At 39.4% G+C, this 27946-nt stretch overlaps 1 protein-coding gene across 2 annotated transcripts in view; it reads right to left on the bottom strand.

The window, feature by feature from the left end:
• cpne5b (copine Vb) overlaps nt 1-27946 on the bottom strand; it is a 142435-nt gene that overhangs the window by 75035 nt on the left and 39454 nt on the right. Inside the window, exons 4-7 of one of the 2 annotated variants that reach the window (XM_085353967.1) lie at nt 27316-27419; nt 18840-18879; nt 17921-17935; nt 15734-15810 (exon numbers count right to left, since the gene is read on the bottom strand). In XM_085353967.1, coding sequence (XP_085210093.1) covers nt 15734-15810; nt 17921-17935; nt 18840-18879; nt 27316-27419 — 236 coding nt within the window. The remainder of the gene's footprint in view (nt 1-15733; nt 15811-17920; nt 17936-18839; nt 18880-27315; nt 27420-27946) is intronic. The other variant, XM_085353966.1, reaches the window with a different exon arrangement.

The following is a 27946-nucleotide window of genomic DNA, read 5'->3' as shown; positions in this document are numbered from 1 at the left end:
CAACATGCAGAAACTGCAACATTACTGAGAACTGTCTTGCACAGCCGCCCACTCCAAGACAACTTGAATATAGGGTAGAATGTGACTGACACAAATAATAGAGTTACACTGCTGCAAGATGAAAGAGGGTGGATATGCCTCCTGACCCTGTGGTCTGCAGCCAATTGACTTTTAGCTAAGCTCCATCCACCTTAGTAACTGATTTCTGTTCGTGCAGGGAACATAATGCAGCTCAATAACAATAATAAGCACAACAAAGTGGAAGTTGTCTCACTATTGTAGCTAAATAGCAATGCACGCTGCTGCAACTGCAGCTTCCATTAGGGGAGAGGTGTTTAAATATCGCCTTGCCAGTTTCCTCTTCATTTTAATTTAAATTCAATATGAATTTGATTTTATTTATATAGCACCAACTCACAAAATAAATCATCTCCGGACACTTTATATTGTAAAGTAAAGACCCTACAATACTGAAGATAAAAGCCAGCAATTCCCTATGAGCAGCAGGAAAAATCCTCCAGTAGAACCAGGTTCAGCCGTCTGCTGCGACCTACTGGGGTGAAGGAAATGTAACAGTAACCTCAGGCAGTGACTGATAGGTCAGAACAATGCAGCTCTAAAGCCAAAAATAGTTATAATAATCAAGAACCTACAGTTCTTTGCATAGCGTTGTAGCACATGTCGCAAAAGCTTGCCTTGTCTACTGCTCCTGGTTGCTATGGTGAGCTGGAGAATTTTTGAAGGGAAGAACGGGTTAGAGTTAGGTCCTGGTCGTGTGTTTTTGCTTTCACATTTTGGGCGTGAAGATCGGTTTAAAATGGCCCCAAATCTCAAATGGGGCAAAGAGTCGTCTGCAATGATCTAGTAACTTGTTTCCAAATCGTATACATGTGCCCCAGCTGCAAAGACTTATCCTCCCCACCAAAAATCTGCTCTATGGCCACATTCAATGTACATCCCCCAGAAGGCAAAGATTCAGCTGCAGCCTTACACAAAGACACCACCTCCCATCAGCGCATGACGTAAAGAGAGACGGGCAGAGCATGGAGAGAGGACGGGGTTGCGTACTCATGTGGAAGAGAAGCCCTTGGTGGTAATTACTCTCCCGGCCATTATTCTTTTCTGGCCATTCAGAGAAACCCCCTAAGGAAATAAGTCCAATAACATATATTTACTGCATGATCTTTGTCATGAAGAAAACCTACATCTGCAGTGCAACTGTTCCCAGAACAGATATTACTCTTTGACACCAAGCCAGGCCACCAATAAAGGCTTCTCAGGAGAAAGAGCAAAGCACAATGAATGGATCCAGCGAGCGTGGTCTAATCTGAGAGGAAGACAAGTGTGTGTGAGCAAGAGAGACAGAGTGACGGAGTGCACGAGGGAGTGAAAACAAACGATTGAAAAGCAGAATAATCCAGAGAAGGATAGGTGAGGAGATCGTGCTTAGAAGCTATGAATAGCTGCTGTGGAAACCTACTAAGGGACAGTGATCTAATGCATGCGTGTGTGAGTATGTGTGATGTGTGTGTGTGTGTGTGTGTGTGTGCGTGTGTGTGTGTGTGTGTGTGCGTGTGCGTGTGTGTAAACATCTGTTGGCAGTCAGAAGTCTCTTTGTGGAAGTGATGCCAGTGAGAGACTTGATATATCACTCTGTGTTAGAGAAAGAAAGAAGCAGGGTGGGGGTTGGTGTGACAGCTTTATCAGTCCAGTGTACCAAACCTCCATTAGCACAGTCTGCCTAAGGAGCAGAGCACAGATGTGTGTGTGTGTGTGTGTGTGTGTGTGTGTGTGTGTGTGTGTGTGTGTGTTAAAATCAGTATTGGTGGGATGTTTGTATTCTGTATTCTTGGATTATTTTAATCTTGTTTCATCTTTTCTTATAATGTTTTACATACTCTGGTAACAGTGAGTCAGGGGAGGGTGCACAAGTGGAGTTTATCTCTCTAGGCTGGAATATAAATGGGACCACCTGATAATGAGAAAGAAACTTCCACTCCTACCAAGTGAATTCATTCCTGGTGGGAGACAATTCTGTCTTTCATTTCAAACTAACCAATCAGTGGTAAGTGAAATATTCGTTCCACCCACTTCACTTTGTGCCTAAATGACATACCAGGAGAAACTAACTAAATATTTTTCAGCTGATTTAGTTTATAGAAGACACATAGCTTTTCAAATGTAACACCTCTTTTCTTTCCTGTTCTTGTTTATTTATGTTTTTATTTATCGACTCCTGGGGTCAGACACACTCTAATGCTGCCTTCTGGGACTGTAGCTTGCGACTGCGGATGTTGTTTTGCTCTGAAGATCTGCAAGCTTAAGGGCTGCTCTAATGAAACCCTGCAGCAGGTAGAGAACTGCTTTTAGTCCCTCCACACTGAGCTCACAGAGGCTGCAGAGCAGAAAAAGGACTGCCAGCTGCAGTGGGAACCAGAGACCCAGTGGAGAGGCAGATGATTATAGTATTTGCTTGTCATGAAGTACTTGCACTTGCACTTTGGAAGAACAAAGTACTTAACCCCACTACCCCATTAAACCCCACCCAAAACACTATGACAAATAGAATCCATGTCTGTGGTAAACACTGGTACAGATCTCTCCCCAGTCATTTAAGACTGGTCTTGTTAACTGGAAATAAGTGCCCAGTGTGGAGATGCCAAGACGTTTGCCAACTGTCAAGACAGCTTTTGGGACTTTGGTAATGAGTAAATCTGCTGTTAAGTACTTAGCTATGTAAAGAGGGAGAGACTGCATGAGTACAAATAATAAAATGTTTAATTTTTGTGAACGCATGCAGCATTATTTTAAGATGGGACTGCATTAGATAGTTAACGAGCAGTTAACCTGATGTATCTAATGAAGTGGCCAGCGAATGCATTTTTTTTATTTGTAAAAGTTATGGAAATTTGCTGACTGTTAAATGACTGTTTTTTTTGCCAAATGTTTCAGGAAAAGATGAGTATCATGAGGCCCAGTCACAAGGAAACACTAGGACATACAACGATACAGCATATGACTAACAGAAAGCTACACCGACAATAATTCCACAGCACAGAGAACCAGCACCTGAAAATTCAGTGTTCAAAAAGCTGAAACTTCAATTCTCTTCTCCAGAGGAGCCAAACATGAGAGTCTTATCACAAAAAAAATGTCACGAAGAGAAAAAACAAAACTGCCGCTTTCTTTTTCCTCTTTTTCCCCCCCTCTCATGCACAGCTGCATGTTCCAGATAGGTAATGATGGGGCGCAGTGGAGCACAGCTCACTCGAAGCATGGGTTAGGACTGCTAGAAAGAGACATGGTTTTCATGACAGGTGAGGTTAGAGAGAAATAGAGAGAACTAAGCAGAGATACAGATAAAGATTACTATAAAGAAACAGACACAGTCAGAAAACCACCCACCTTGCAGAAAGAATGAAATTGTTCAATTTCCAATCCTGCTGGAAAGGTTAGGATAGATGAGATGAATGAAAATCCCCCTCTGGGTGATGGAAATCTTGTGAGCATGTTAACATGTTAATGGTAGAAAATTCAGGAGACAAGAAATGTCATAAGCAGTTGAAGCTTGATATCAAGGAGACAAGACAAAAGCAGGACTAGTTAATAATTTGAAATTCATCCCAATTCTGCAACGAGGGTTATTTTCAATGCGGTCAGAACTTATGCACATCACGTGACCTTGCTTGCCTATGTCGCCTGCTGTCGGGCGGAGGATCAACTTGACTTGACAGACGCCCCAGTGGCTATCAATGTTCAGGGACAAAAATGTGTGGAGTATCTGGGAATTAAAAATGCCCAAGACCTTTCCTATAGGGAGCAGGGTTTAATAAGAATCTTTTCTTCTTCCTGCTCCTTTTCACACATGGTTGCAGTGCTTTACTGATAGAAAGTGTGGTTGGTTTGTCTGAAAGAACTAACTGTGGAAACTGTTGTACCAAGTGTGAAATAAATAAATAAATGAAATGAACTGCGTTCAGTTCTGGTAAAGTGGGAAGAAAGCCAGGAGAATCCATTATTCTGACTGGTGTGAATGGATCTGTGGAAGTTCAAATGAAGACTAAGAAGTCAAGAGGACAGACAGGAGATGATCCAACTCTTGATGCAAAAATTGAAACTATGTAAAATGATCCTCAGTGTTTCCTTATTCAGGCAAAAGGGCAACAAGTATTAAATGCAAAAACACAAAATACCTTACAAGCTGTAAGGTAGTAGTAACAGAAAACTCTGTTACTACTGCCTGAATGATGCCTGACATTATCAAGAGTTTGTTTAAATGATATTTGATATTAAAGTCATGATTCTGATGCAGTCCTTATATCGTCTCCTACAACTCTATAGGGATTGTGAAAACCAAGCTTTTCTGTTTGATAAGTCATCTTCACCATTTATGCCTAAATGTTGCTGTCCTTCGATTGGCTGATTAGATATTTGTGTTAACAAGAAGTTGAACAGGTGTTCCTGATAAAGTAGATAAAGTGTAGCAATATGTAATCAATTCAATTTAATGAAGTCAGGGTTTAAGATAGGAGGTTTCTTCCTGTCAAAAGGGAGTTTTTCAATCCTACTGTCACCAAGTGCTTGCTCATAGGGGGTCGTCTGACTGTTGGAGTTTTCTCTGTATTATTGTTGGGTCTTCACCTTTCAATATAAAGCACCTTGAGGCAGATGTTGTTGTGATTAGGTGCTATAGAAATAAAATTGAACTGAATATTGCTTTTGACTAAACAAGACTGAATATTATTCTATACTGAACTGTCTAGACTCCAACTTGTGGCATCCAGCCATGCTCTTATTTCTGGCTTTGTGGGCTGTGGTTTTGTAATATTCACCTCTGAAACTTGTGCTACAGCCAGTGGTGGCAAAAACAGAGGTGGATGATTTTATTCTGGCACTTTTAGTGATAAATATTTGACATTTGCAGCCAAGTTTCACTGGAGCTATTTTCTGCAAAAAAACAAAGACAGCTGCCAGGGAGGCCTGTGACTTCCAAGACTAACCAAGACAATGTTTCTGTAACAAAAAGTTTTTAGTTCTTAGAAGACCACAAATAATCCTGCTTCCACAGCCTTTATGTTGGGATCATGGCGAAAGATTCAGTGGCAGCATTTTTAAAATCAACAGGCTTAAGGCCCCTACAGGCATGTAAGAAATTGAGTCCCACTTCTAGCTGTTTCTGCCCTATGACTGATACATCGATCATCGATCATTACCACTGACAGCTGAAGCGAATAACATAAGGAGCTAAATCAGGGTCAAAACATTTGTTCATTTGAAAAAGTTTTGATATTTAAAAAGAAAAAGTATTTAAAAACAACAACAATTCAACAATTTGAATAAATTTAATGTTAATATTTCTGATTATCCTATAATGGACTTTATTGATGGGTGAATGTTTGAAACATATTGATATAAGGTGGGGAAAAAATTTACCCAGCACAGGGAATGCTGTTGTCTGATTGGCTGGTAGGTTGCTAAGCCACAACAGCTATGAACTCTGTGCAGAAATGTAAGAATCGCCCATTCATGTCTGTATATTATTTTAAAAATACATATAATATACATATAATATATATAAATATGTTTTAAATATTCACAGCACCTAGAGAGATAGCTCTACCTTTATAGATAGGTAGATGGACAGATAGATTTAATGGCAGCCATAACCCACATACACTGTAAATGTAATCATCTCAAAAGTTCTTAGATTTGCAAATATAAATACTTCTACTGTAGCTTCCACCTCATCCAGGGGGGCCAATAGTTGGAGACGAGGAAGCGGCTGTGGTGTTGGTTTGCACTGTTACCCAGCTGGGTATCCTGCCTCTCCCCATATGAATCTGTTGACATTCACAAACAATTTCCCCCCATTTCTGCTCCGGTAATTTGCACTGACATTCAGGGAATATCGAAGCGGTAAAAGGCAACGCATGCTTAAACACACCTCGTCCTCAATGCTCCCCTTAACATTTTTCCGATGTCTTTTCTGCACTTTTAATCATGCACCTCTCTCTGTCGCGTTCTTGTTCTTCTTTGCATTATTAATTCAGCTTTATTCAATTTGCCTGTCTCCCATGGTCCCAAATGAAACGGCACGCATCCGTGTAATTCCCTTAAATATGCAGGTTTTTAAAAGAAATCCTACAACAGACCACAAGAGCTGACTGTCGATGGTAGCTGTCAGAATGTCAGGGAAAAGGAAACGTGCCATCTAAATTTTTTCGAGCTGGAGTGTTGGAGTGAGGGAAAACTGAAGTGAATGACAATAATTCTACCTCCTGCTTGTCTACCATCAGTGAGCCACTGAGTAAGTAATTTAACCTCCATCTGCTGCAGTGCAGCTGCTCTGTGGGCATCAGTTGAAAAATGTGGTGTTTATGGTCAGCAGTCTGTAAATGGCAGCGCCTTGAGAGTGTTTGTGCACAGTTAAACATTTCTGAATCAATAAAAATAAAAAACACCGTATTGTCTGTATTTGAAGCACTCAGCCTAATCATTCCATTCATACCTTTGTTCACTAATAAGAAGGTCAACTCTGGGTTTTGCGGTTGGTGGTTATGCTTGGTATGAGAATCCTATAATCCTATAATTCCTATAATTTATAATCCTTATCTTTATAATCTCTTCTGCTATTTGCACGTTCTTTACTGTAAATTCCTAAGTTAATTTGTAAATTTTTGTAGTAAATTGTAAATATTGTAGAACTTTTCTTCTGTCATTTAATGGTCGGGCATTGTACAGCTACAAGCATTTCACCCCCATGTCATACTGTGTATGGTTGTGTGTGTGTGACAAATAAAATTTGAATTTGAATTTGAATTTGAGAAGATTTGTTGTATGGATTTGTTATGTCTTTCCTCATGTGATGTAATGCATCTTTTACCTTTTATCTTTAATTATCTTCTCCTATCCTGATGTTTCTTCTGTGTTTGGTTGCATACGTGCTCGATCAGAGCGGCTGGTTTTGTAGCTGAGTGGTGGTTTTTATTTTCTTTTAGTCGGTGTTTTTAAAATGGGCTTAGACAGCTGAGAAGAAAAAAGAAATATGAGCAATCTAGTGTTTTTCTAATCATGGCAGAACCCTTTTAAGGTCTTTAAATCCTGTATGTTTACTGTTGTTTAAAAGATAATTATGGTTATATGAAGAATTGGTAGAAAATCATCAATCTTTGCCATTTAGGTTTTCCAGACTTGGAAAATCCAGCTGTTAAATAACACAAGAGTCCACAGGCACCCGGGCGTGCTCGTCTTAGTTCAGCTTTACTTGTACGCTGACATTTCCTAAATAGCTCTAAACACAAGGTAGGCTGATTTAAAAGTAATTAGTTTTGCAGGTATTTGGTAATAACCCAAAGTATGAGACAAATTAAAATCCTGACCCGATGATTGCGCCAGAGTTAAAGTGAAGGAACTCCAAAGTCATACACGTCTTTACCAAATGTCATAGTAATCCATCCAAGACATGATGGGGTTTTGCACACAAAAATACAAATGTCAGCTTCACAGTGGCTCAAAGAGAAAAGCCAAGGGATGACCAATGCCACTGCAATATGCTGCCTGAAAATAATACATGATAATAATAAATCTTTGTCTAGAAAAGGTTGAAATATTTCACTGGATAAATATCCTTTACCTGCTGAATGTGTCTTGTGGTATGTTTGGAAAACTAAAGTCATGCTTTGTATGGTAATATGATAGCTCACATCTCCCTCTCGTAGTGAGGTAAGTGGTGTTTACTCTAACAGCAAGAAATGGTTTTGTTTTTCTCCGTCTCTGAGACACACGAGAGCCTTTCAACAGCAACCTCTCTAGGCACGGACACTACTACACATAATGTTCAATATATAAATATATCAATGTCATTATTATAAAGAGGACACTCATTTTGAATTATGTGCCATATGTGCCATTCAGTTTTTATGCATTTGAGGCCAATGGCAAGAGAGCGGCATACAATCTGAAGCAATCATGAAAGAGCCGAGGACCTTTGATGTTCAGATGAAACAAATGTCTTGTTTGGCGGCAGAGCTCTGCTCTTCTCTGTTCCTTTCTCTCTATCACACATCCACATGTACACAATGAATTATTTTCATTAACATTTTAGGAAATGCTGGAGTCACGTGTCAGAAACACATAACCCTGTAAATAAGCACAATATCATCGTAACACAGTACAGACATTATACCGTGACAGGTCAGGTTTGATAAAAATGTCCACATAATTTGACATAGCACAGAAGGCCAAATGTAGTCTCAGCAACAGTTTCCATTAAGCAATCTGCTAATTTAGCCATTTGTTTAAAGAAGGGCTCTGAAACTATGAGCTCAAGAGTGTATTTTTCAGTCACGCTAAAGACTAATGAACTTGTTGGCTGGTAATCACGACTGCCTCACACTACACCTGCTGAGTGAATGACAAGGGCTGGCTGATGTTTCTAAGGAAACTGATTCCCCTCGGTTGTTGTTTAGAGCCCACAGACAGGCTACTTAGCTGGACTTAAGTACCAGAGCTACTTCATTTAATAACACTGAGTGCAATAGTTTGGGTCCTTATAAATCTTTTAAAAGGTTGCTTTTAAGGTTTGTTTGAAGCACTTTTATTAAATCTGTGTCGCTTTCAGTTGAGATGAAATCAGAGTGGAAACAAAAGACTCGTCTGATTTACATATTATGACACTACCGGCTTATAAACCTGTATTCCAAATGATGCTGACATCCATTCTTACCCAGTATAGTTGCTTCAGGTAAGCAAGAACAGGTTTATCTAAAGTCTAGCACAAAACTGAGAGCCATATGTCTGTAGCATCAATCAGTGACACGTGACGGATGACAAAAAATATGACAACATGGCTCGCAACTTGTGACAAAGACACAGTTAGTGACCAATTTAATTCTGCAGTTTAAGGGAAAACTCCAAATCCCTAGGCTGTGTGAGGGATTTTGCAGTCATGGTTTGGGTTTTACTTTTCTCCTTAGTGAATATGTTCACTGCAAATCTTCTTTATCCCACAATTAAATGTGTCCTATATTTATGCATTTTCATCTGTTCCTACCATTTTGCATGAGCAGTCACTGAGCATGAAACTGATTTCAGTCATATGCATGACCTTCACAATCAAGTTTCAGTTTAACACCTCTGGGAGATTTTAGACAGACTCTATGGATGGCACCCACCAGCAGCAGGCTATTATCAAAGCACCAGATGAAATTTTTTTTTGGTCGCACCATGAGAGTTCAATCTTAGAAAATCAATGCCAGGCATCACACAAGCTGCTTACTAAAGCACTTCATGTTGGTTTGGCCTTTAATTTCTCACCCATCTGCACTACATTGCAGTGGAAACAGCTAGCATGACTCTGACTGTCAAATTAAAAGCACAGTGTGCAAAATATCACTGCCGGAGGTCACTGGATTCTAGTCAGTTCCCTTTTCTTACACCTCCCGATTCAAGTGAATGATCCTAGCTATGATGGCCGCTGTAGGACAAACAGCTCTGCCCACCATATATACTGAGTGTAGGCTGTCAGTCCTTCATTTACCTCAGCTGGGTGTCCATATCTGTTTGCTCTGGAGAAGACTGTAGAACTTTGTTAAAGGAGTCTGAATCAAATTGATGAGTAAGTGAAGCTCATTTTTCCATCGTTGTTAGCTGTTATTTTTTCAGCTGTTAGCTGTTGTTAGCCAGCATTAGTGAAGCTTTCTTTGAAACAGCTCTAATATTGTAGGACACTTAGCAGAGAGAGTCTGAGTTTTAGAACACTCAAGGCTAACATTAGCTCACATAACGTTAGCGTATAACCAGCCATTGTTATTTAGCTGGCTCGTTGTCAGCTAAAGACACAGCATGGTCACTTGTCTAATCTGCTGGCAATAGGTAACTGCAACAATATCGGGAATAAACAAGCATGTTTATCCATGTTTCCATGAGTTAAAACCCTGAAACAGTTCATGCTTGAAGTGAGCGTGAGATGGAAATGAGTTCGGAGAGAGATGGTGAAAATATATTTGTACAAATGTTATATGTAAATGTATAGTTTGAAACAGCAATCTGCAAACTTTAAATCAAAAGTAATTTATATGGCATACTAGGTACGTGGCCGGTTTTTAGCCACACTGTTGGCCGTGTGTGTTGCCAGTCTTTTGTCATTTCAACACAACTTTTTAGTTAGTCGTGTTTTTAGCTGAAGTCTAGTGATTCAAATAGGATGTATTGAGTATTATGTAACAGGTGAAGCACAGTATTTGGACAGTGACACAATTCACATTCAAAGGGAATGTGCAAATCACACAGTGCACTAAACAGCACCTGACAAGAGGCTTTGAGGCCACACAAGCTGATGAATTAATTACTAGCAGTGCTAATTACTCGGTGTCTTACAATAAAATTCATCCTGCTCAAGACCGTGACACCTGAATACAAAGTCTCTTACAAACAAGTAGCAGCAAAATCAATTAAAGTGGAGGCCTCTGCTGACACCAATACCCCTGAGAACAGAGTAGAGCTGTGAAGGGATTTTGACATCTTTAGCATCTGTTAAATACAGGTCTGCATTTATAATGGGTTGATGGATAGATAGTCTCATGGGTAGATTTTACAGAAAGAAGAACATGTGTAATGAAAGCATCATCCTAAACATATTGAGTGAATATTATCTACCTCCCTCTGCCTTTCTCACTTTTTTCTAAGACAGCGACTCGTGTTGTGTAGAATCAGACAAGCAATTATAGGTTGTTTTGAGTGTTTTCATCAGCGTCTGTGTTTCTGTCCCTCTGTCACTGGTCATTAATTTTTCCTTCCCTCTGTGTGTGTGTGCGTGTCGCTGTCTCTCTCGCTCTCGCTGCCATCAGGAGCTTTTTTTCTATTCTCTTTTTTTAATATAATGAAAATCACAATGGCTGCTGCCTAATTAAATAAGCACTAATTTCAGGAAGATTAAAGCCATTACAATTAGCCAGAGAAAAGAGAGCACAAGACAGGGGACAAGAATAAAATACACTTATTAATTTGTGTGCCATTTATGCTCAGGATCTATGAAATAAATAAATAAAACATGCCTGTTTTTTCATGTGTGTTTTCAAGTCTGTGCACACATTTGCATATGAAGGACAGTATACGTTTAGAGGCTGAAAGAAAGGACTAAAATTAAGTTATGCATTTTAATGTGATCTTATTTGTACTTTATGGTATTGCAGAATTTATAAAGAAGCAGATTTATGTACATATGTGACACAAACACATAGAAGTAGATATGTATAGAGATTTACTTCTCCGACTTACACCATATTAGATACTTTGCATTTGCAGGTGAAAAGCGAAACAGCGTACTGAAACATGAAAAACAAAAGCAATATTCTAAAACATTCCCTGATTTTTTTTTCCAAATGTTTTTCCAAATGTTTGGACATTTTTCAAGCAATGAAATATGAATCACTCTTCATTACTCAACAGAAACATGAAACCAAATTTCAGTCGCGAGTATATCTGCCAGGGAAATGCAACACTTTGTGTGTGAATGTGTATATGTACATGCTCATTTAAACTCTGTGTTTTTACTGTTCCTCCACATTACAAACTCAACCCCATGGAAGCTATTAAAAGAAGCAGCAACTCAGCCTGTTATCTATAACTTGCAGTGAAAAGTTGCTAATCACTTTAAATCCTTTGTATAAGCTAACCTTTGTGTCCTGCACATAATCATACAGGTGTTTAATATCTCACGGGAATGGCATTTAAGGGTATTGTTTACTGCATATTGACTAAGTAAGAGCACTGAATTAAAGTGATCCCAAAATCTGAATCAGAGTCAGCCAGAAATCAGTGATCAGTCATTACAAGCCAGAACAAACTCCTCATGTACTATCCCAGAGTTACACTGGTATGCCGGCTTTCACCATGTTAAAAACAGGCTTGCCCTACATACGCCATGAATGGTGAAAGGTTGATGTAATTATTTTTGTTTTGGTTTCCAGCGGAGCTTTTATTTTGCAGCCTTTAAAGAAAGATTAAAGGCTGTCGTAAAAATGAAATTTGGCAAGCACTTCCTTTATCTCGCAGCTGCAGAATGTCTCAAAGTAAAAATGAATGGTTTGGCAAATACTCCATTTCCTTTTCTAAACATGCCATACATATTCCCACTACAGATAGACATGGCTCGATATTAAATTTCTAATAACATTAGTAATCTCTATGCTCTCAATATAGACTTTCAGGGCAAATTATATTTGCTAAAGCCCCCCCATGAGCCGGCAACTTCAGTGGAAAATGTGAACCAAGGATAGAGAGAACGCATAAACACACAGTCGGAAATGGTTTGGTAACAGTTTTGCAACTTTCATCATCACAGGTGTGCCGACACAACCGAGCCCTCTTTCGTATTATGTATTAAAGACACAAGACATTCAGTGTAAAGTTCACTGCACAAATTATAATGGATTGCATTTATATAGCGCTTTTCTAGGCACCCAAAGCACTTTACAATTCCACTATTCATTCACTCTCACATTCACACACTGGTGGAGGCAAGCTACAGTTGTAGCCACAGCTGTGTGTGACAAGTCTGTCTATCAACAGCACGTCCCCTATGTTGCTGGTAGAAATATTGGCATTGACGGGCATTTTATTTAATAATGGATGTCATGAAGAGAACAGAGACAGAGACTTGGATTGTAAAACATAGATATTACTCTTAAATAAGACCTGTATGGAAATCTTTGCACTAAAGTATACCAGCCTGGTGATTTGTATGTCCACATGTGTTCCTGCATTTGAACAACAGTTTGTCACATTACCAGAAAAAGAGGCGAAATCCCAGAAAAAGAAACACTTGTTGCAGACCTTTTTTTTTTTAATGACAGCACATTTCTAACAATCTTTGTTCTTTTAAACATGTCAGCACAAACCATCTGTTCCTGAATCTGTTTTTACTGGTCAGCATTTGTTTGATACAAAGATCTACACAAGCAGGGATTTTAGACGAGCCTGCACTGGGTTCTCTTTAAATTTTTACTTCATTGAAATCATCATAAATATCTCAAGGCATGTCTTTACTGTTCTACATGCTTTCATGGGTGACCTACAAAGCGCTGGGCAGGTAGTTTTAATGTTACAGCAGATAACTGCAAACGCAAAGTCTGGTAGAGAACACAAGTAGAAATAAAAGTAATTCGATGATTATGATGGACACAATCTAACAACTTAATGAATAATAAATAATAAATCGGTTCAAAACCCCTAAAACACTAATTTAAAAATCAGCTTACAAAGATTTAATTTTTTGTTTGTTTGTTTTTTAAGTGAAAGTGAAAGTCATGTCAGGTTCGCCAGTGCAGGAACATGGTAATCATTTTTTATATTTACCAGTTAAATATCGGTATTAGTGATGGGATTTCCGGCTCTTTTTAGAGATCCGGCTCTTTCGGTTCGGCTCACTAGAAAGAGCCGGCTCTTTCGGCTCCGAACCGGCTCTTCAGGTTGTTTTGTTGCTTTAATTAATTTATTATTAACAATAATATAAAATTATGCACAAAAGGAATTACTAACGTAAAAAAAAGTGGTTTTATTTATATATGTTTATATATAAATATATGCGGTGGCCCCTAGAGACAAAACGCGTACAAACTCCAAAACACATTTCTAGCATGAACTGAACTTCCAAAGCAGAGCTACTAGATCACTTAAATTACACAATTGAAAGCATGTGTGTATTGTTTGTGTATTTATACACAGGCACTCATATATATTCAAATAATTTAAAAAAAAAGTTCATTTACCTGTTATTACCACACACCAAATCCGGTCGTTGGTACTTGCTGGCTTGTGTAGCCACAAGATAACAAAGGCTCAACACTGTGCCCAGCATCCTGGAGCACTTCTGTTGTCTTTTGTACGTGTTTTGAGTTTTTATGTGCTTCTGAGTTTTTATATGCTTCTGAGTTTTTACGTGCTTCGGAGTTTGTACGTGTTTTGGAGTTTGTACGTGTTTTTACGTGTTTTGGAGTTTGTACATGCTTCAGAGTTCGTACGTGATTTGAAGTTTGTATGTGCTTTGTCTCTAGGGGCCACCGTAAATATACTTTTATTTATTCACTCCACATAAAATGTAATAAATAAATCATATAATACAAAAATCAACTATTCACATTTCAAGTTTTAACTATTTAAATTTTCAGCTTTTTCCTTTTACAAATTTAAAGTGAAAAGAACACAAAACACTGCAAACCACAACACAATTAAATATAAATTATAATATGAAAACAAACAGAAGATGCACATTCTCTGTCATATGGACCTGCATGAATAAACTTTCTGAATCCTTTATCATCTGCAACCGAAAATAGTTGTGGATGATTACTATACCTTTCTTATGTTGTTGTCCCTGCCTCTCTTTCTCTCTCTCTGTCTCTGTTCCTGTGCTACTGAGTGTAACTACCGCCCCTCCCCCCCTCTGCCCAGCGTAAAGCACAAGGCTCGCGTGCAGAGTGAAGCGGAAAAAAAGTGCGAGAGAGAGGCTGAGAAAAAGAAAAAAAAAAACCCCCACGTGACGGCTCGCGATAAGGAGCCGGCTCGCGTCGTTCACGTCAAAGAGGCGGCTCTAAGAGCCTTTTCGTTCGCGAACGACCCATCACTAATCGGTATTCAGATGTTCTGTCTTAATGCTCTCCAGGGTAACACATTCAGACGTAAGAACCAGCACATTGTACTGAAAGCAGCATTTGAACAACTTTGCCTGAATGCACAATAGCCCGGCAGACTGGTGATGATGATGGTTGATAGATATAAAAAGACAGATAACAGGATACCCCATTAACACTACATTTTCCTCGGCTAGTGTGAGAGCACAAGCTGAGGAGATGAGCAGTAATTTAGGTAATTTTGCTCTACTCGATTCCCTTTTCTTTAATGACAATAATTATCAGTGGATAACATCTGTAGGATGTGGGTGTTGGCCCCCACCCACCTCTTCCACCCCACCAGACACCACCGGCACACTCACACACACTCTCCTTTCTTGTCTGGTTTGTGTCTTTACCGACGTCTCCTTCTAAACCGCCCCTGTGTCTTTGCCTTTTTTCCCATCATCCGCCCCCTCTTGTGATTTCTCTTTTTACCTCACGTTCTTTCTGGCCCTAAGTCAGTGTCTTTTCTACTAAATTAGCACCTCCTCTAGTCTATTTATACACATCTCTCAGTCCTTTATAACTTTGTACTTTAATAATCTCCTCGCAGCTGATGTAAAGCTTCTGAAAAACACGCAAGCTAATGCTTCACTAGCATTTTTTAAAGGAGACAAAACTTACATCAATGAATTCATCTTATTTTCAGTCAGTACCAGACAAACTATTTATTATTGCAACATGCTACAGTGCCATGTGCTGGCAGTCAACTGACATCCAAGTTCGTCTAATGGACACATTTTGTAAGAACCCATTTATGTGATTTTCTGCAATCACTTTCTTAGAAAAGCATCAGAAATGCCAAGCTGGATCTAGTCTGTATGTTGTTATTTAAATGTTATGTTCATACCTGTGAAGATGCCTAAACCAGATATGCAGGTATGAAGCTCCCGAAAGAGCGTTATTAACCCAAACTCGGAACTGAGATAAGTAATTGCATTTGTGTCAAAGTCATTTTTTCTGCCCTTTCTCCCCTCTTAGCACTGTCTAGTGTTCCTCAATCACATTTGGAGTCAGGGGGCATTTTGCCTTTGCGAAAATTGGCTTGAACTCCTACTCACCCCAGTGGTTTCTCCAGTCGACTGGCTGGCGATCCAACAATCTCGCCAAGAGTACAGAACATCTGACCCAAAAAGTCCTGCAGGGAAGAAAGGAAGGAAGAAAAATAGAAGATGAAAGGAAAAAAAGAAGGGCGGGATTGTAGACGTGAAACAGAAAGTCTACAGATCAAGTCAGATTAACCTCAGGATGTTCCACCAGATCTCGTACCACTGGATCGTTCATGCAAATTCAAGAATTTGATAAATTCACTGAAGCTTGTTCACTCATGCTCATTCGCAAGGTCAAAGTTAACATTTGGCCGTCCATACACAGTTTACATCAGCAAACTATTTCATTTTTAGTGGGAACATCTTCTGCTAAAAAGGAAAAAAAAAACCTTGGAGAAGTGATGAAAGTGATCATCACGAGAAGTACTGTATTTGCTACACTTAAAATACAACTGATACGATGCGTTTCATAAAAGGTGATATTACTGTGATGTGCTAAATGATGTGACGTTGTGTTATCATGTCCATTGCTGGTGTGAAGCTGGTTTATAGAACTGAACCCAAGTAATCCAGTAGGCTACGTATGCATGATTGCATACTGGGTTAATGCAATGGTCAAAATGTTTTCCACTAAAATCAGGTCTGTTTCACACATAGGCAACTTAACAGCACCGTGAATTTTTTCCATCCATCCCACCTGTCAACAGACGTGAGATAACAGTATAACGTGGTTACACAGCAAAAGACAAAACGTTTTTAAAAAAGCACATCTCAACAGATCCAATAAAACTAGCACGAGTACATGGAGAATCCATTGTGTGGTTGTTTCAAAGCCGTGAACTAACCATATTAATTGCTTCTTTGCGATAATTGATTCTACATTTCTCACTTTGTAAGAGCTCATCTGACCAGACCTCTGTCCAACATAGAAAAAACATCAACAGTTCTACAGTTCAGTTTTTGCTGTGATACTGTTTCCACTTCTAACCACAGAGATAAATGGCCTGTAAATGGCCTGTATTTGTATAGCGCTTTTCTAGTCCCTAAGGACCCCAAAGCGCTTTACACAACCAGTCATCCACACACCCATTCACACACTGGTGATGGCAAGCTACATTGTAGCCACAGCCACCCTGGGGCGCACTGACAGAGGCCAGGCTGCCGGACACTGGCACCACTGGGCCCTCTGACCACCACCAGTAGGCAACGGGTGAAGTGTCTTGCCCAAGGACACAACGACGAGACTGTCCGAGCCGGGCTCGAACCGGCAACCTTCCAATTACAAGGCGAACTCCCAACTCTTGAGTCACGATCGCCCCAGATAACGTCAGGGTTTCAACCATATTTGCTGGGTAACCACATAACCAAAATCTTAATACAAATTGTAAAACAAAGGGGAAGACTCGATGGATAATAATAATAATCTGAGCTGAAGGAGAATACTATTAAAAGAGCCTACCTGTACTTTGAGTCCCTCAACTTCAAAACAAAGTAGAGACATATTTCAAAGTATTTGAATTTAACCCGTCATCAGAAATTATTGTAACCCACTCAGAATATGCTCCAACCAACCTGATGTAAACCACTCATTTAATGAACCGTGAGGTATTACACATGATGGGATAAGAAGGAGGCATTCAGTGACCCGTGTGTAATGGCCAGAAACATGATTGAACACAGTTATGACTCTAGCTCATCATGTCTGTGGACGAAGTCTCTCAGTGTCAGCCGGCACTGATCTACTTCATCAGACTCCCAAGTTTTTCTGCAAAGAATCTCATTGTGTATTTTTCAGCATAGTCTTTCCTGAACTTATCAGAGGCAGGATGTGGGGCAAAAGTCCTTAATATTGACCTTGACAGACTGGGATCGTTAAATAATTTATTGGGCTATAGAGTGATTGATTTCAATGAGTCTCTAGGTTTTTTTTGAGCCAATTAATTCCACTCAATGCAGCCCATAAGAGCCTGGAAACCTGATCATCTCGATGGCGTTGAATAAAACATTCGAAAGGCACAAAAACTACATACTTCCACTGAAATTACTGTGGCCAGTAACAAGAGCTGTGCAAATGGCTTGACTTGGCTCTCAGTTGTTTTTATTGTGATCAGTGGCGCCTTCTTTTCTCCTGAGAGACGGCTCATTCATGTGAAACAGCAGCCATGCAGTGTTAGAAGTGAGAGAGATGTTGGGACCTACGTTGAGTTCTGCGGGCTTCCAGAAAAGTTGGGCGGCAGCAGCAACAACAACAACAACAACAACAACAATAACAACAGAGCACATCATATACCAGCACACAACACCATATCAAATACCTAGCACTCCTGGCACTGTTCAAAATGGGGAAGTGGGACCCGAAAGACGACAACATGCTGTGCCACAAAAGTAAAATCCAAACCCCAACAGAGGAACAGTTAAAGCAAGTGATGGAAAAACGCAAACCTCACTTATCCAAATACACCAAATAATCACCCGCGCTGATTATTTTGACATTTTCAATGCTTTTCTGTCACCATAGTTTCCGGTCATGAGTAAAAAAAATTTGTTTTCCCCCCCCAGAAATGATTAAGAACAAAAATAATGTGATGCATTGCTTTAAATGGAAACTAATGGTTAAAAGCATTACGTAATCCTTTTTTCTACATGAACGTATATTATGGTGTTACATACTATCCATTACTACAGTGCCAATAACAGTAAAACCAATAAAAAAAGACGATGAAAGAACCAGTTGCTGATCAAGTAGACATTTAAACTGTACATTTACATACGAAATATAAGTACAGTATATGACTGCATATCTAAAAACAATAGCACTGTGAATAAAAGAGAACAAATAAAAACTCTGTATTTGGATACTTATGTGATCAGGCAATAGATGGGGTTTGCTTTATTCCACCCTAAAAACATGCAGCAGGCGACAAACTAATTAAAACAAGCAACATTAGACCACTGATAAAAGGAATTTTTACTATCTTCCATTTTGTCAAACACCATATTTAAATGTTTACATGGAGGAATTTTCTCCACAGCAATTCAAGCCAATAATTCAGATTTTACCCAAGACTGATCTCCATTTATCTGTGGTTCAAGGTTTAAAATAGCTGTGAGTACTCACGTGTTTGGACAGGTCGGGGCTTTTGGAGTCAACATCATACCTGAAAGGAAACAAAATGAAAACAAAAGCCTTACTTTATACATTTGACCGATGTGACATTGCAGGAAGGTTTTCGAACAAAAATCTTTGTATCTTTTTGTTTATCAAGTTGAAGAAACGGAAGGAAGCAGGAGATAGTCATTATAATTGGTGCAGTGCATGGATTACAAAGAAATAAAGCACAGGGAAAGAGCTAAAAGAAAACAATATAAGGTGACACTTAAATGTGCTGCACTGAAAACTGCAGTGTTTAGTGAGGTGAGCAGAGGTGGGTAGTAACGAGTTACATTTACTCCATTACATTTACTTGAGTACGTTTTTGAAAAAAATGTACTTTTAAAGTACCTTTTTTGCACAATACTTTTTACTTTTACTTGAGTACATTTGTGAAGAAGAAACGGGACTTTTACTCCGCTACATTTGCAAAATTCAACTCGTTACTTTTTAAAAAATAATTAGTTTAACACATTAGATAACATGCCGCCAGTGGAGTTTCCGGTAACTTTTTTACCAATGAGATGTGGCCATGCAGTCACATGACCAGTTTGAAACTGTGGCGGGCAGTGCGGCCCAAACGTTTCAAAGTAGCGGACACACGAAAGAAGAAAGATGAAAACATAGCGGAGCCGTCTACGCTAGAGCTGAAGAGGATGAACACCCTTGGCCTCATATACAAAGAACGTTTCGCTTAAAAGCAGTACAAAAGAACAGCTATGTCTTCAGTGTCAGTGTCTTCAGTGAGAGCCAAAGCAAACTAACTTTTCAGCGTGAAAAAACTCAGCTCGTGTAACCTGAGGAAACGGTAAGTTTTCTCTAAATATCTTCTTAGCTGTGGTTAGCTGGATGCCAGCCTTATGTTACAGCAGCTGTGTCGAGCTCAAGCTGCGAGTCATATTTTCGGCGCTACGTTGTAGTGAGACAAGTTTGTGGGTGTTTTGTACAGCTTCAGCTGTCTTTTTAACTGCTCGCTGGTTAGCTAGCGTGAGCTATAAGCTAACAGCTAGCCTCGTTAATGACGCTGGAGTTCAACGCACATGCAAACAGCTCGTCTCTACTGCTTTAACTGTTAAAACAGAAGGCAATACTGCGGCTGGCAGAATTTATTATGTGAAACAACAGCTTGTTTAGTTTAAACAGTCTGCATTAAGCTGGGCAAACACTGTGCGATTTTTTTCCAGTCGCATTATTCAGCTCCTGCTCAAACTGTACAATTGAATCGCAGGGGTTAGAAGTTCAAAGGTCACGATGCAGGGTCTCACACTATACGGCCTGATGCTCTGATGCGACTTGAGTGCTCAAACTGTGCGTCCATAACATGAAGCTTATCATACAAAAGCTGTCTCTCGCTCTCCCTCTCTCTGTCTTTCACTCACTCACACACCACCACCACCATCAACTTTGCTAAATTACTAATGGAAAACATTGACCAGACAGCTGCAATTGAGCAGCAATGTCCATCCAACTCTTTTCATGGTTGTTGTAGTCGTCACAATTTTGTGAGGCCACACTGAAAAGCCTCGGATACGGTAGCGTCGTACGGAAGCGTAGAGCTGCCACCCAGCCAAAAGAAAAATAGAAAAGTATATTGTTCTAACAATATACTATTGTTAGAACAATATACTATCATGTTAGTACAATATACCTTTCACGTTTGAACAATATAATATCACATTATTACAATATACAGAATTATCACGTTCGTACAATATAAATATTATATAGGCCACATCGCAGCTCCCGTCACGGCTTCCATCAATGTCTTTCTCGTCTTTTCCCAGAGTAACAGCCAAACAGGAGGATCTATTGGCTAGCACTGCTTAGCCTTGCACACATTCTTATTTTAAACTTAATCTAGAATTCATTGCAAACTGTTTGTGCGGGATATGAATGACAGGATTTTGTTTTTCTACAAGAGTTAGTAAAAAACATCTCCAGTGTGATCAAATCTTCTTGCCAAACATCTGCAGCTTGGCAGTGTATACTGCACTATAATGACCAGACCCAATTCTTTTGAAAACCATACACCTTTCACGGGTCTCAACTTCATCAGACATCACCTCGACACAGAGCTGGATGAGGCCAGGGCAAACAGCAGCCTAACCGACTAAGATGATGGATCCATGGGGTCAGGAAAGCCAGAAGCAGGGCTGGAGAGGTACCTTTCATGTCCATTCACTGGAGGTGTGGATCTATTGCATGGCGTTCCTAACATCAAGAAGCTGTCGATCAAAATCAATACAGCCCTTCATGCATCTGGAGCTTGTGAAGGACTTCTCAGTCATGCAGGACTCCTGTTCACTGCTAAACAATGACAGCTTCACAGCAAGAACCTTGAGAGCAAACTGCTGCTGAAGCTTAACCATCACCTCACTAAGTGAAGAAATGGCACATTTTTGCTAAATATGCAGAAATAGATGCACACCCATACAACTTATGGTAAACTGAGCTGCCTTGTATGTACATATGATGAAGATACCTCGTTCTAATGTTTTCTCTGAGGCTGCTGTGCCATTTGGAGCAAAAATTAATATAAAGTTTACAGCATATCTTGTCACTGGAAATTGTTTGCACTGTTTATATATTTATATTATTTACTGTAGGTATTGGTGAAAAAAGCTTTATGTTGTGAAAAACTGAAATCTGGAAAAAAAATTTATTGATCTTTTTACATATATTCCTTTTGAAAATACTAAAATTTGTATATTTATTTATTTTTGTTTGTCTGATAGCATTTATTTATAAAATAAATCGGACATTTCAAACAGTTACTCGCTACTTTATGGGCTCAAAATGTGGTCATAAATATTTTGTACTTGTAAAAAAGATTTGTATGTGTAAAAAAGATTTGTGTGTGCGTAAAAAAGATTTGTATGTGTAAAAAAGATTTGTGTGCGTAAAAAAGATTTGTGTGTGCGTAAAAAAGATTTGTATGTGTAAAAAAGATTTGTGTGTGCGTAAAAAAGATTTGTATGTGTAAAAAGAATTTGTGTGTGCGTAAAAAAGATTTGTATGTGTAAAAAAGATTTGTGTGCGTAAAAAAGATTTGTGTGTGCGTAAAAAAGATTTGTATGTGTAAAAAAGATTTGTGTGTGCGTAAAAAAGATTTGTGTGTGGACTTAGAAAAAAAAACCCTGCAAGTTACAAGTACGGATTTTTGACCCTATTTTTCTTCCCTTCATCTGATTGGTCAATGTCATGTCAATCACAAATGTAACAATCCAATCAGAGAACAGATGGGTTTGGCTGTCGAGGGGCGCTTTTTTTGAACTGCAGGTCTTTGAAGGGAATAAATGCCCTTTTACATGCCAACCCAGCGTTTTCCTTCATCACCACGAAGGAAAACAGTCTGTGGTCGTCCGAGTTTGGTGATTTTTATGTCACAGGTCTACGTGTTTAATACAGGGACTTCCACAGCCTTTTCAACAGCGCTGCGGACCGCGGGGTGGGGGCGGGCAGTGTTTTGGAAATGACAGTCTTCATTACAAAGCTTTCTTCGTTATGAATTAGCATACATGTTTTTATTGAACATTTGAAGAACTAGCAAAAAAAACAAACTCTTGTAGAGGACATAAAGTCAGAGATAGAAAAGACAAGGAGCAGGTGCATCTAGTACAGGTAGAGCAGCTGCAAAAACCCACAGAGCCCAGCAGCCAGCGTAACAAATTCTGGATCCTTTGCTTTTAGTTAGCAGTTAGCATTAGCAGCGTATCCTGCATCCGATGTGAAAGGACTTTTATGCTGCGCTGTGACTCACAGCAATGGTCCTGGGTCAGCCCTGACTTTGTGTTAAACTAATCCTAAAGTAATAATGTTATTTCTAACCACTGATATACCACAACTTTTTCCTTTCAACAGCTACTGAAAGTTAGGGGACCTAGCTGCTATCGGATATTTATATAGCGATCCTCCAGCTTCAAACGGTATCACCCTTCAAGGACCTGCAGTTCAAAACAGCGCCCCTCCGACAGCCAAACCCATCTGTTCTCTGATTGGATTGTTACATTTGTGATTGACATGACATTGACCAATCAGATGAAAGGAAGAAAAATAGGGTCAAAAATCCGTACTTGTAACTTGCAGGGGTTTTTTTTCTAAGTCCACACACAAATCTTTTTTACGCACACACAAATCTTTTTTACACATACAAATCTTTTTTACGCACACACAAATCTTTTTTACGCACACAAATCTTTTTTACACATACAAATCTTTTTTACAAGTACAAAATATTTATGACCACATTTTGAGCCCATACTACTTGAGTAGTCTTTTCACCAAGTACTTTTTTACTCTTACTTGAGTAACATTTTTGAAGACTACTTTTCACTTTTACTTGAGTAATAATATTTTAAAGTAATGCTATTCTTACTTGAGTACAATTTTTGGATACTCGACCCACCTCTGGAGGTGACTGAGCATCAAGAGAGAAGAAAAACAAAGTTATGTGTGAAATCAGAATGAGGAGAGATGAAAAGAACCGAGATCTTAGTGTCATTTCAGATGTTGTTATTTGTTGTGCTGAGTAATTGGAAAGGGGTTTGACTACAGACAATAGGACCTGAGTGGTGGACCTGATCTGATTTGCATGTGAATATAAAGCAATAAAAGGGAAAAGGGACATATGTGATGTCCCAAGATTAAACGTGTGATGAAACAATGGATCCCGTTTGCCTGGAGATCAAATCAAATACAATTACTGAGTAATATGTTGAATAAACAGCACGCAAGACTTTCTCTTGGTGAGCTGCAACTGTCTTTGACAGCATAGGGTGGGACAGATTTAGAGCGTCACGCTGCTCAAAGAGATTTGACAGATTTGTTGTTTCAAATTTAAATCAATTTAAACCATAAAAGAGTTAAACAAACTGCATTAAAACCTGAGGAGGCATTCCTGGGCCCTGTTTCAGGAAGCCGGTTTAGTGCAAACTCTGAGTAAGTATACGCTGAGTTAACGAAAACTCTGGGTTTTCGGTTTCACAAAGCGAGTTTAGATTAATTCTGAGTGAGTTACTATGACGACACACTCCGTGAAGCTAACCTGCCCCCTAGCAGGTTTACTTCAACTAACCCTGACCTTCTCCGCCTCTTTGTCGGAAACCTGACTGTAGGAAGTGTCAGACATGGCGTGTCCCTTCCTTGAAGAGCCAGTAGATGTTGAAGCCCAAATTCTCCGCAGAGCTCTCCGCCGGGAGAGAGTGATTAGAGCGCGTTCGGACATTTTATCATTTCCTGATGATTTTCTGTGTGAACGTTACCGTTTTTCAGCACAATCTATAATTTATTTGAATAACATCCTCAGGCCTAATATTGCTCATGTGACACATCGCGGACATCCTCTCAGTTCTGTACATATTATTTGTATTGCACTTCGGTTTTTTGCAAACGGGAGCTTTCTGTATAATATTGGTGACGCTGAGCACGTTTCCAAGGCTACCGTCTGTCGGGCAGTCAGGAATGTTACAGTTGCACTGAAACGTCTCCTGTACTCGTTTGTGGTGTTCCCCGGTCATAGACCCACAAGATTTATCAACGAGGGATGCCACAAAATTGCAGGTATCAGGATGAACGAAACTTACTTCATGATGTGGTGATATTTGAACTACTACTTAAATTTTACATTTATTTTCACGGTTCCCAGCTGTGATTGGCTGTATAGATGGCACTCACATTCCAATCATTGCTCCTTCAGTAAATGAAGGAGACTATGTGAACAGGAAGTCTTTCCACAGCATTAATGTACAGGTACATAGTTCCCTGTAGCATTTCAAACTAACAAATTATTTCATTATAGTAATGGATGCTAATTTGTGTTCTCTGCACTGTGAAGATCATATGTGATGCTGCCAACATTATCACAAATGTGGAAGCCAACTGCTCAGCCTCTGTGTAGTGGTGGTGGTGGAGGACCCCCACCTGTTTTTCGGGCCTCCGCTTTTTTTTTCTGTTGGCTATAACGGGTCACATTTGAGCATACAGAGTAAGCAAATATGTACTTGTAATGTGCTCAGATAATTTCAATAAGTGCTTACAGAAAGAAAATTAATGTAGCCTCTAACTGCAATTGATTTACATCGGACAAACAGACCAAGCACTATGGCTCATAATACAATTACACCTTACCTGTTTGGACTATATTTTTATATTTCATTTTTACTTGCTGCCAGGAACATTTGGGGCCTGTTGGGTTGCACCTGCGCTCACATCACATCACAAAATCAAATGTATAACATAAAAAATAAAATAACATATAATAAAATAACGTGTTAAATGGGTGGAAATCCCTAGATCAATGTTTAAATTAACACTCACGCATTGACTCTGTCGGCTTTGTTTTGCCATGCATGCTCCCTTTGTTTTGCAGCTGAGGCTGTGTTATTTTTTTTCCGCGGAATTTGCATGTTATCGGCATATACTGCCATCAGAATTTCGGCCTCAAGCGCTGTAAGATACATTGACCGTGCCTTCTTTCCCTCCGTCTCCATGGTGACTCGCTTAATCTGTGCTCCACTAATCAGGGCTTTATGTATCCTCGTGCGCGCGCTTAACTTGGGGTTAAAGCAACTCCGCGTTGATTGAACTAATTGTTATCAGCCTTTCTGAAACAGAATATTCCGAGTTGGACAGTTCGGGGTTACTCAACCCTGAGTATCGTTTTTCACTCTGAGTTTTCTAAACCGGCTTCCTGAAATGGGGCCCTGGTGTCCAAATTACAAAAAGCATCTTTTTGGAATCTGACCCATCCAAAAACTTTAAGGTTAAAAGCAGATGTGATAATATTACCAAAGAAATCCATTATATTATCGTGTTCTTACATAGTTGTTTTGTTTTGTTTTTTTAATACATGTTTTGGGGGCTTATTAAGCAGATCAGATTCAGAAACACTTGTAAGATTAGATTTGTGTTCATATTTAGGCTGGATCTCTCTTGTGGAAAAAATAACATTAACAGTTGCTTCTTCCAAACAACTGCTCTCAATTAACATGTGCTTATACCAAAATATGATCACTTTATCTTTATTAACAGTCTGCAGATGTTTAAGATTGCTGTCAAATCTCTAATTGAAAAATCCTTGATTAAGGGCGTTTTGGCCAATTACTGCCAAATATCCATTACACCCTTTATTTATGATTATTTTTACTCATTTTATTCATTATTTGTATTAGATTAGCATGCAATAATGGTTCCATTTTTAGGAGTTTCATTCAGCATTCAGAGAGCATGATAACTCAGAGACAAGCATGGGTAAAAAGCATCAACCATCTTCTCATATCCTCACACAATGGACTCCTCTCTATAGCTATCACGCTGGATCTCGGTGTTGCATTTGACACCACTGATCATATCGCGCTTTGACTCAAAAGACGAGCACTGTGCTGGTCATATTTATCAGATGTTGAAAGTCTTCCAAAAGTCATATAAGAGGTTCAATGTCGTGTGCTGGTTGACAATGCATATATTTCTATTGGCAATTGGTGATCTCAATCTCTGTTTTGGGCCCTAAAAACATGGCATTAACTTGGCCTCTAGCACTGCTGATTCCACTGAGTCATTTTTGACTAGAATATCTCCTTTAACTCATGCATTTAAAGTCATCTGTAGCGATACAGATGAGCCGTCCAGCATTATTAACATTACAAACATGCCTTCTTAGAATGATGCTGAAAACAATCCCATTTATTAGTTACTTCTGGGACCAGCAGTTGTAATTCTTTATTATCAGGATATAGCTCCCGGAAAGCTTCTACAATATGTTGTTCTGAAGATATTAAGTAGCAAGAGAGATCCCATTTCTATATTGCTATAGGCTCAGGCTGCTGCTGGACCTCCCATCAAGCACGGAGCACGTCTCTTATCTCATTTCTTCCTCTATGCATTCATGTAGCCTTGTTCGTGTCATAAATTGTGTTTCTTTCCTCTTCATTAAGTTGTGCATTTTCCTCTCTGGCCTTTCTCTCTCTGAAAGTCTTGCAAACATCTCCAGGTCCGCATGATCCTGATCTGAAGGTGCTTTTCTTTTCTTTCTTTGCTTCCCCCTCACCCCAGTAGGTCTAGACAGACATCATCTATAGCAGGTTCCTTCCTGGGGTTTTTTTCTCACCACAGTCAGGGTGCTCCTCAAAGAGAATTGCTGCTTTTGTCTTGTTTTTTTGAATTGTAAGGCTTACCTTATGATGTATATGAAAAATGCTGAGATTTACATTTGTTATGCACTGGTGTAAATAAATGCAGTTATCTAAATAAAACTAAAGACATGCCATTTCATTGCAATGTTTAGATCCCCTCCATATTTTGGCATGGTCAGTCTTGTTGTGCATAGTTAGGGTTGTTGTATTTTCTGGTCAGGTATGGCAGATGGTCAGTTTCTTAACTTAACTAAACGGTGTAGGCAGATGGTGCAGAAAAGGAAGTGAAATAATGAAAACTAAACATCACTCACAAGTCAAAGCGAAGGTTCTGCTTCTCCTCAAAAAAGTAGTCCAAGATGTACTTTCTAACAAAGTCGGGGTTTAGAGTGTTGTCTATCACCTCTGTTCTGCCAAACTGTAGGAGGAGAAAGACAGATGGAGGTCAGCAGAAGAGAATGATGAAAGAACAAGCAAGACATTGAAACACAGTTTTAAAAACAAATACAGTTAGTGTGTGCTTGCCCTTTTCATCTCTTTCCTGGGCTTATTACATAAGTGTATGCACACAGTCACAGAGGCCTGATTAATGGAGGTGCTTTCACATGGTTCTGCTGTGCAAATGAAATCAAGGGTGGGTTTCCCGGATGCTTGATCTTCACCCCTCTCCTGTATTAATTACAGCAGGTTAGCGCATACATCAACCTCGCGGAAGGAAAAGGAAAATGTAAGACGCCCTGTGTGGACAGGGAAAAGTTATGGGTAGACTTGGAGGGGAAAAGGGGAAAGGGATAAAAAACTGCTGGAGGGAAGGAAATGGGGACACTGTTTGAGTCAGAGCTTTGGATTGAAAACAGTCAGAAGGGTAAAAATGAGAAAAGAGTGAGGAGAGGTGAGGAGGAGGAAAGCAGTCATTAGGGCTTCCTACATTTTCTCACTCCTAAA

This window comes from Diplotaxodon limnothrissa, linkage group LG5 (assembly GCF_057381915.1).
Source record: "Diplotaxodon limnothrissa isolate DT_005_m linkage group LG5, D_limnothrissa_male_GT1.1, whole genome shotgun sequence".
Taxonomy (NCBI): domain Eukaryota; kingdom Metazoa; phylum Chordata; class Actinopteri; order Cichliformes; family Cichlidae; genus Diplotaxodon; species Diplotaxodon limnothrissa.
Note: the sequence above shows the minus strand (reverse complement) of the source record. Positions and strands in the feature narration are given on the sequence as shown.